We start from the raw sequence: 10,752 nt of genomic DNA, 5'->3' as shown, positions 1-10,752 counted from the left end.
AAATCATGAATAACATGCTGCATTTGTTGCAAAACAAGGGATTATTTTCAGGGTCACAAGTCGAAGATCCTCAACAACATTTGAAAAAATTTCTCTCAATCTGCAAAACCTAAAGGCAGCCCAATGTAACTCCAGAAGCAATCAAGTTGCTATTATTCCCATTTTCAGTGACAGGAGCTGCTCAGACCTGGTTAAACTCACTCCCCATAAATTCCATAACAACTTGGGAGGAGTTAGTCAGGCAATTCGTGAACAAGTTCCACCCCAACAAAACCACCCAACAGATTGATGACATTTTGAGTTTTAAATAGAGACCAATGGAAACATTGCATGAAACATGGGAGCGTTTTAAAGGGATGCTGGTCATATGTCCGCACCATGGCATTCCAGATTTGATGTTGGGACAGCGGTTCTACATAGGATTGTCAGATAGCGTGAAGAACATTGTTGATGCTTAATTTTTGAGTAAAACATGGAGAGAAGGTCAAGGTCTGCTTGACAAGATGGCGCAGAATTCGGGAATGGATAACAGAAATGCACCAATCACTCCAGTGGTGCAATTAGTGCCTTTAGATCCATCCAATTCAATGGCTGAAAATATGGCCGCCTTATTGACACAGATGAGCATACTCACCAAAAAGGTGGAAGAGTCAGGGCAAAAGCAACAGGTACATATTGTAGATACTACTAATGGGGGCTTGTGCACATCTTGCATTAGTCAGCCAATTGGTAACCAGTGGAAATCAGAACACGATCATCAGCATTACCCTGAAGATATGAACTATGTGACTAATTATGGGAGCAAGAGACATGGTAGTCAGAGTTGGGGCCAGCAGAATCAACAGTACATGCCATCCCAATCACAGTTCAACAGTGGGAATGTGGGAGGTATGAGACCCCCCAACAATATAGCACCTTACCCAAGGCCACAAGAATACAGTAATCAGAATCAACAGCAGGGGTATCACCCTACTCAACAGCAGTATAGTGGAAGGCAGGAAGATGGGTTTTCTAGACTGGAAGCAATGATGCAAAAGGTTATTGGGTCTAATACAAAGATTAGCGAGAGAGTAGATGCACATGATTCAGCGATCAAAAATATTGAAATGCAGATGGGCCAAATTTCGATGTCTCTCGCCCTCATGGAACACTACCTGTAGATACCCAGGTAAATCCAAAATATCAAGTCCCAAAACAGATAATGGCGGTGAGCCTACGGAATGGCAGAGATTTGGATGTCGAGCAAGAAAGGGCTCGAGAAGCCAGGGTGGTTGAGACACTCATATCAGTGCCCATTGAGTTGGATGAATCAACGAAACTGACAGAGGTGACAGTCCAGCCTGCCCAGGAAGAAAGTAGCATTTAAATGGAGACCGAGAAAGAAGCTGAGACAGCACAAGAACCAGTGGTTGATGTGGCAGCTGATAAAGATCGAAGCCAAATGATTGGAAAGAAGAGACCTCCTGCACCGTTTCCTCAGAGGCTAGTTAAGTACCAAAAAGAGGAGTAATACAAGAAGTTTTTGGAGATGCTAAAACAAATCCAGGTAAATATTCCCTTGATTGATGCTTTGAAAGAGATGCCTGGGTATGCAAAAATGATGAAGGACTTAATGTCCCGAAAATTTGATTTCCAAGACTTGGCCACAGTTACTCTTACTCAGACCTGAGTACAGTGGTAACTAAACCAATTGCGAAAAAGCTGTCTGACCGAGGGAGCTTTACAATCCCATGCACTATTGGTGATTTTGCCTTTGCTAAAGAACTGTGTGATCTAGGGGCCGGCATTAATCTTATTCCCCTAGAAAATTATAAGAGACTGGGTATTGGAAGAGCTAGACCCACCTCTATGTTGTTGCAGCTGACTGACAGGACGGTAAAGCGACCCTCTGGTATTCTGGATGATGTGTTGATTCAGTTAGGGAAATTTGTGTTCCCTATAGATTTTGTAATCTTATACTGTAAAGTGGATGAAGAGATTCCCATAATTTTGGGAAGACCGTTCCTGGCCACGGGTAGAGCTTTAATTGATTATGAAACTGGGGAGTTAAAGATGAGGTTGAACGATGAAGAGATAACATTCAATGTGCAGAAATCTATGAGGCGACCAAGTGAATTTTCCAATTGCTCTTTTATTGATGCCATGGATGTAATCGTAGAGACCGATGATGAACTGCTGACTATTGAAGACCCCCTCGCTGCGTGTTTAATGAATTTAGATGAGTGTAACGACCCAATCGGTCATTTTGAGCTCCAGCGTGTCATTCAGTAGTTTAAGGCCATGAGCAGCTTCATCTCAGGTATATTGACTTGTGTGTATGGTCAGAATTAAAATTCAGGAAGTTTGGAGTCAAATCTAAATGGAAATTCTCATTTTGAAAGCTTAAAATTGAAGAAATGAACTAGGATTGGAATTTTGAGTAAACGACCTCGGAATTGGGATCCGAAGGTTCCAGCTGGTTTGTATGATGATTTCGGACTTGGGCTTATGCCCGGATCGGGTTTTGGATAACCCGGGAGCGTTTTAGCGCCTATTGTGGAAGATAGCATTTTAGAAGAAATTGCATCAGTTTGGCTTAAAATGCATTTCAGTGTTATTGATGTCCGTTTGGAATTCCGAGACTGGGAGTAGCTCCGTATGGTGATTCTAGATTTGGGAGCGTGATCGGAAGTGAATTCGGAGGTCCGTAGGTCATTTTGGAGCCGTTTGGCTAAATATAGAAATTTGAAGGTTTTTGAGAAAATTCGATCGGAAGTGGAAATTTTGATATCGGGGTCGGAATGCGATTCCGAAAGTTAGGGCAAGTCCATAATGTCGAATGTGACTTGTGTGCAAAATTTGAAGTCATTCCTTAATGATTTTTGTAAGGTTTGAGACACTTAGTCTCTTTTAAGGAAGCTTAAGTTGGAAAAGTTAACCGGATATTGAATTATGTGTTAGAGCGCTCGAAATACAAATTTTATGGTTCGGATAGCTTTGTTAGGTGATTTGGGACTTAGGAGTGTGTCCGGAATATTTTGTGATGACCGGTGTAGAATCAAGCTTGAATCGGCAAAGTTAGTATTTTGGCGAATTCCGGTTGATAGGTAAGATTTTGATCCAAGGCTTGGAATGGAATTCCGAGAGTTTCTGTAGCTTCGTTATGTCATTTTGGACTTGTCTGCAAAATTTGAGATCATTTGGACTAGTTTTGATGTGTTTCGACATCGGATGTGAAAATTAGAAGTTTCAAAGTTCATAGGCTTGAATCCGAGGTGAATTTAGTATTTTTGCGTTGTTTTTGGTGATTCGAAGAAACAACTAAGTTTGTGTCATATTATGGGACTTGTTAGTATACTTTGTTGGGATCCCATGAGGCTCAGACAAATTTGGAAGACTTTTTGGAAGATTTTTGCCGTTTTGAGCATAAATGTAATGATCTAAAGGTTCCCGTTTAGTTCTAAAGATCCAAATTTGATTCCGAGACTTTCAGAATTTTGATAATGAATTATAGGACTGATCTAGAAATTTTGGTCTAATTTCATCAAGTCGTGATTGGGTTTTTGACGCGAAACATGAGTAATTGTTTAACGAGCGAAATGGATATCGCACTGGGCAAATGAGCTCCGAATTGAGTTTCGATTGAAGGGTTGTGTTTGTATTATTATTTGTAACTCATAGGAACAAGAATCGTCTAATTCCAAGTTCGTATGAAGGATTTAGAGCCTTTTTTAGTGAAATTAAAGAGTGCTGGTACATCAGGTCTGGTGTGACACTTTTAGCGACCAGATTAGCACCTTTAGCGACCAGATTTGGGTCTTTAGCGACCAGATTTGCTTATTAAAAGCTGTTGCGTTTCTGCTCGTTTTTTTTTACCTATTTTCTTGCGAAATAACACGGTTTGGGGCGATTTTTGAGCAAGAAATCATGAGAAATCTTGAGGTAAATCACTTGTGATTATTCCTACTCCATAATATTGAATTATCATCGAATAATCCGACTAGATTACATGTTTTTGAGGTGTAAATTGGGAATTTTGGACCTAGGGATTTGAAAATAAGATTTGAAGATTTGAGGGGTCATTTGAACTCCGATTTTGGTAAATTTTATATGTACGGACTCGTGGCGAGACGATGAATCCGGTGATGTGACTTTCGTAATTTTTCGAGAAGTGAGTCCGGGGCTCGGGTTTTGCCAACTTCGTGATTTTTAACGTTTTTTGAGTATTTTCGATTGGGTATTGTTTCCTTAGCATATTGTGATGTATTCGCTCTGATTTTGGTTAGATTCAACGTGTGTGGAGGCTGATTTGAGGGGCAAAGGCATCGCAAGCTATAGATTTCACCGGTTCGAGGTGAGTAATGACTTTAAATGATGCACTGAGGGTTTGAAACCCCGGATTGCACAACATACTGCTATGTTGAGATGAGACACGCGTTGTATGACGAGCGCGATGTCATTTACAATTGGGGATTGTGACTTGGTCCATCCCAGTTGGTATTTTTACCGCATAATTGATAGAGATTTATTGTTTTTCACTATGATTGGGCTTATTGCAATATTTAGGCTTCGTGCCAATTATCTGAAATCTTTTGTGAATTTACATCACTATTTTACTCACGAATTGAAATATTATTTGAACTCAGTCCAATTGAATTATATTATTTTGCGAGCTTAGCTACATTTATACTCAACTCGGGATTTAATGATATTTATAATGTTGTTGAGCTGAGCACTATTATTTTACTGATGCCCAAGAGGCTTATGATTATTTTCTGGACTGATTGAGGCCGAGGGCCATACGTGAGGATATGTTGAGTGATGTGAGAAGGCTTTCAGGCATCGAGTGTTATATGAGGAGGCTTTCAGGCCTCGTGTGTGATGTGTGAAGGCTTTCAGGCCTATTGATATTGCGCTTGGGCTGTAGGAGCCCCTCCGGAGTCTGTACACACCCCCAGTGAGCGCAGGGTACCCAGGTGAGTTGGGAGTGGGCCCGAGAGGCCGTTGCTTGTGTGTGGTGAGTTGGGAGTGAGCCCGAGGGGCTGATGTTGTGTGCTGGTGAGTTGGGAGTGAGCCCGAGGGGCTGATACTATACTGAGATTTACATATTGAGCCCGAGGGGCAAGCTTTTGATTTATCCTTTCTGTGGAAATTATTTGTCTTTACTGTTTTAAAAGAAGAATTATCTGATACTCACTATTTTACTGTATAACTGATTTTACTGCTTGGGATAGCGCTATATTGTGCCGTTATGAGATTTCATGTTTTCAGTCGTTATTTATTTTTATTACTCACTGGGTCGGAGTACTCACATTACTCCCTGCACCATGTGTGCAGATACAGGCAGAGCTGAGTTCGCTCCTGAGCGCTGATTCTTTCCAGACCAGGCGGTGACTAGGAGTAACAAGGTAGCGGTTGATGTCCGCAACCCCATTTTCTCCCTTATCTTTGTTATTTATGATAATTCCAGACTTTATAAAATATTAGTAAACTCTGTAGTAGCTCATGACTTGTGACACCCCGATTTCGGGCTGAGTTGGGAGGGTTTTCCTTGTTCTATCACGTTTATTTCGCATTTAAGATTATATTGCCCATGATTTAGACTTATTCCTGCTAAGTAATTATAAAGATATGTACTGTTTTGTTGATTGGCTGGCCTTGTCCTCACGAGAGGCGCCATCACGACCAGGTTGGGATTTTGGGTCGTGACAATGAGGTAAAGGGAGAAGAACTGGCTTGATGGGTGATGGCATTAGATGGTAGAAGGTTCTGGGATAGAACTCTTGAATTTGAGCCCTTGCACCTGGAAAACAGAGAAACTCCTCCAGCCAAGCCATCAATCGAAGAACCACCAAAGCTGGAGTTAAAGCCATTGCCAACCCATCTCAGGTATGAGTTTCTTGGACCTGTCTCCACATTACCTATTATTATCTCATCTAGTTTGTTAGATGTACAGGCACAACAACTTTTGCAGGTACTTAAGGAGTGCAAGACTGCCATTGGGTAGACCATGGCAGACATAAAGGGGATCAACCCTGCATACTTTATGCACAAAATTTTACTTGAAGAGGGACACAAACCTTTCAGGGAACACCAAAGAAGGTTGAACCCCAATATGAAAGAGGTGGTGAAGAAAGAAGTGATCAAGTGGTTAGATGCGGGAATCATTTTCCCAATTTCTGATAGTAGCTGGGTTAGCCCAGTTCAATGTGTACCTAAAAAGGGTGTCATAACGGTAGTTAAGAATGATACCAACGAATTGATCTCTACAAGAACCGTCACAGGCTGGACAATCTGCATGGATTATAGAAAGCTAAATCTAGCCACCCGGAAGGACCGCTTCCCACTTCCTTTCATTGATCAGATGTTAGATAGATTGGCAGGGAGGTCACACTTCTATTTTCTGGATGGGTACTCAGGGTACAACCAGATTTCTATTGCCCCGGAGGATAGGGAAAAGACTTCATTTACTTGCCCTTACGGAGTGTTTGCCTTCAGGAGAATGCCATTTGGTCTTTCTAATGCACCTGCAACATTCCAACGGCGCATGATGGCCATTTTCACAGACATGGTGGAAAACATTATGGAGGTCTTCATGGATGATTTTTCAGTGGTGGAAAATTCGTTCGATGAATGCCTAGCAAATTTAAACCGTGTACTGAAGAGGTGCATCGAGACGAATCTAGTGTTGAATTGGGAGAAGTGCCACTTCATGGTACAAGAAGGAATCGTCTTGGGGAACTTAGTGTCGAGTAAAGGGATTGAGGTGGACAGAGCCAAAGTCGACGTGATAGAAAAACTTCCACATCCCATATCAGTCAAGGCTATTCGTAGCTTCCTGGGACACGCCGACTTCTACCGGCGATTCATCAAGGATTTTTCCAAGATCGCCAATCCCCTTTGTAAGTTGCTCAAAAAGGATAACCCATTTGTGTTTTCTGATGATTGCAGGGTGGCTTTTGAGGAACTAAAGAAGCGGCTAGTTACATCACCGATTATAATTGCTCCCGACTGGGAGTAACCGTTTGAACTGATGTGTGATGCTAGTGACTACGCTGTGGGAGCCGTGTTGGGACAGCGCAAGAATAAGGTAATGCACCCTATTTACTACTCAAGTAGGACGTTTAATGATGCTCAGCTAAATTACATGGTAACTGAAAAAGAAATGTTGGTTGTCGTGTTCACCTTTGATAAGTTCAGGTCTTACTTGATCGGGTCGAAGGTGATCGCGTACACATATCACGCAGCTATTCGGTATTTGGTTGATAAAAAAGAGTCCAAGTCGCGCCTAATTCGTTGGGTGCTGCTTCTGCAAGAGTTTGACTTGGAGATTCGTGACCGTAAGGGCACAGAGAACCAAGTCGCTGATCATTTGTCACACCTTGAAGGTGCTGAAAATGCAATTGAGTCTGAGGATATTCTGGAAACCTTTACAGACGAGCAGCGGCTAGCCACAAGTGTGGACGATATGCTATGGTATGCTGATATTGCAAACTATTTGGCCTGCGGCATTGAACCATATGAATTCTCCTATGTTCAAAAGAATTTTATCGTGACTGCCGAAATTACTATTGGGATGAACCGCATTTGTTTAAAATTTGTATTGACAACATGATCCGGAGATGTGTCCCCGAGATAGAACAATGTTCTGTTTTACAGGCTTGTCACGCGTCACCTTATAGAGGACATTTTGGAGGAGTTCGGACAGCAGCAAAGGTGTTAGAGGCCGGGTTCTACTGGCCAACAATCTTTAAGGATGCTCACCAATAGGTAAAGGGCTGCAACGAATGCCAAAGAACGGGAAACATATTCCATAAACATGAGATGCCCAAGGATCCAATTCAGCAAGTTGAGGTGTTCGATGTCTGGGGAATTGATTTCATGGGTCCCTTCAGTTCTTACGGCAATAAGTACATACTTGTTGTAGTAGATTATGTATCCAAATGGGTGGAAGCTACAACATTCCCCACCAATGATTCGAGGGTGGTGGTGAGGTTCTTGAAGAAGAATATATTCACCCGATTCGGGATTCCTAGAGCCATTATTAGTGACGGATGCACGCACTTTTGCAACCGTGTCTTTGAGAAGTTACTAGCCAAATATGACGTGCACCACAAGGTGGCAACCCCGTATCACCCTCAAACAAGCGGACAGGTAGAGGTCTCAAACCGTGAGATCAAGAGTGTGCTCACTAAAACTGTAAACGCCACAAGAACTGATTGGGCGAAAAAGCTTGACGATGCGCTCTAGGCCTATAGGACTGCATTCAAAACACCTATCGGTATGTCACCGTACAAGTTGGTATTTGGGAAGGCCTGTCACTTGCCTACGGAGCTAGAACATCGAGCTTGGTGGGCACTAAAGCAATTGAACATGAACCCTGATGAGGCTGGAGAAAATCGACTGACAAAGTTGCATGAGTTGGAGGAATTCAGATATCATGCCTTTGAAAGCACGAGACTTTACAAGGAAAGAATAAAGATGCTGCATGACAAACACATTGTGGATAGAAATTTCAAACCCGGAGACAAGGTATTATTGTACAATTCGAGGTTGATATTGTTTCCTGGTAAGCTTAAGTCCCGATGGTCTGGGCCGTTCAGGGTGACCGAAGTGTTCCCGTCAGGGGATGTGGAGATAACCAGTGAAGATAGAACTAACACCTTCAAGGTTAATGGACAACGACCCAAACTGTATGTGGGGATGGATGAACCAAAAGAGCTGTCCGTCATGCTTCTCGTTGAACCACAAAGGTCGAGCGAGCCTTAAATGCGATTGATCTACGTCGTGCCACAACGTTAACTAAGGCGTTGATCGGGAGGCAACCCGATGGTAGTAGTAGTTAATTGTGAGTTTTTGAAAATGCTAACTAGTGCAGGTGACAATGGGCGGATGATAAGGCAATCGAAAAATGGAAAAATCAGGTGAAAAGTGTAAAAAAAAATTTTGAAGCCTCCTAGCGCGGCCGCGCTAATGGCCGCGCTACTAGCGCGATCGCACTAGTGGCCGCGCTGCTAAATTGCCAAAACTTTCTGCATGGACCGCGCTAGTGAACGCGCTACTAGCGCGATCGCGCTAGCGAACGCACTAAATTGGCAAAACTCTCTGCCGTGGACGCGCTAGACTAGAACGATCGCGCATCTGAACGCGCTACTCAGGGATGTTTTTTTTACGTTAATTTACACTTGTTCTTATTTTTTTGTATCATTCTATTTTTTTTCTTTCTTCAGTCCAAATTCCCCCCCCCCATCTAATAACCCATATCTAACAAACTCCTCACATACCAAAACACACGCCCTAAAACACTTCACAAAACCCTTCCCAATCCCTCACAACTCAAATTCTTTTCTTCTTCCACTCCCTTCTTCCAGAAAATTTCATCTTCATCTAAGTCTCCAACAACATTCCCCTTTAACCCTCTTATCTACTCCTCACTCTCACTATAGGTATGTTATTCTTGTTTAAATTTTCTTTCTTTGTTTTCACATAATCTCTGTAGATTTTTGTGTGTTTAAGTGTGATTTCTTTTATATGGTTATGTCTTTATTTGTTTGTTAGTAGTAGATTTGGTAATAATTATTGTAGTATTTGTGGGGGTGCGAATTGTAGAGTGTTGTTTACTTGAATTGGGACCTTTGGAAGAATTGGTGATGGGTTTATGTTGTATATTACTTGGAATAAGGTGTGAGTGACTAATGCCCACAAGGTGTTTGTAAAAAGGCCGCAGTGAGTATCGTTATGTAATTGTGACCACGTATGCATGTGAAGTATGAGTAACCGCAGCGTGTCACAATTTTTGGTGTTGGGAAGTACTTATTTGTTACCATTCTTCAGGTACAATGGCTCCAGCGAAGAAACAACACACATCCAGTCCATCTTCTAGTAGACAAGCAAGCTCATCCAGGACACGCGGGGCTGCCACTGAATGCCCTTTCGATAATACCAAATTTGTCTCGGCTAAAGCCCAGGATCGCTTTGTTGAGAAGGCTTCTAAAAAGCCAATTCTTGAGTGGGGTATTGACGTCCGATCGCTCCAACGACATTGCCCTCACATGTACGACGAGCTGATGAGATGTGGGCTACAAGCTTTCATAAATGAGTCTGGTGAGGGTAATGTAATGGTTGTGAGGGAATTTTATGCCAACGCACCTGAAAATGACAATGGAATCATCACAGTACGATGAAAAGTGGTCAATGCCTCTATTGAGGCGATAAGGATGGCGTACAAGCTACCCCTCCTATCATTGATTATGACGACTTCTATGAGTATGGCCATAACTCCACACAGGAAAAGTGGCAAAGATTATTTGAAACAATCTGTGCACCGGGGAAAGATGTGGTTTGGATGCAATATGGTGAGAAGTTCCATTCCTCCGTGCTCACTTTTAAAGCAAAATGCTGGATGTATCTGATCAACAATCGTTTGATTCCATCCCACAATACTACAGAGGTAAATGGGTCCAGATCTGCTTTGATTTGGTGCTTCGTCAATGGGTACAACTTCGACGTCGCTAAAGTAATACAGCCGAATAAAAAGGTATGGATTCTTCTTCCCTTCTTTAATAACTCAACTTTGCAGGTATGCTTGAGTGCCCGAAAATCTAGCTGCGGATGGGCTCGTGAAAAAGGACCGCAAGTTCCGAGCATACAAAGTAACCACGAAAAAGGAGCCAGCAGCAGCAGAGGAAGAGAGTAGTGGTAGCTCTGATGACTCAGACGATGAGGATGAAGCAGAGGAGAATGTGAGGACCGAACCACAGTCCTCGGAGCACC

At 42.5% G+C, this 10,752-nt stretch overlaps 1 protein-coding gene and 1 non-coding gene across 2 annotated transcripts; one reads left to right on the top strand and one right to left on the bottom strand.

Moving 5' to 3' along the window:
• Nucleotides 1-278: 278 nt before the first annotated feature.
• On the bottom strand, nt 279-385 carry LOC142162532 (small nucleolar RNA R71). The gene has a single exon (XR_012693782.1). It is a non-coding gene; the product is annotated as a small nucleolar RNA R71 (small nucleolar RNA).
• A 7,877-nt stretch (nt 386-8,262) lies between these two features.
• On the top strand, nt 8,263-8,748 carry LOC107790692 (uncharacterized). Its single transcript, XM_016612646.1, has one exon. It carries the CDS (start codon nt 8,263-8,265, stop codon nt 8,746-8,748), a length of 486 nt encoding a protein of 161 aa, XP_016468132.1.
• Nucleotides 8,749-10,752: the final 2,004 nt, after the last annotated feature.

The sequence above is a fragment of the Nicotiana tabacum genome, chromosome 7 (genome assembly GCF_000715075.1).
Source record: "Nicotiana tabacum cultivar K326 chromosome 7, ASM71507v2, whole genome shotgun sequence".
NCBI lineage: Eukaryota > Viridiplantae > Streptophyta > Magnoliopsida > Solanales > Solanaceae > Nicotiana > Nicotiana tabacum.
The sequence above is the reverse complement of the archived record's forward strand: the minus strand, read 5'-3'. Positions and strand labels throughout refer to the sequence as shown.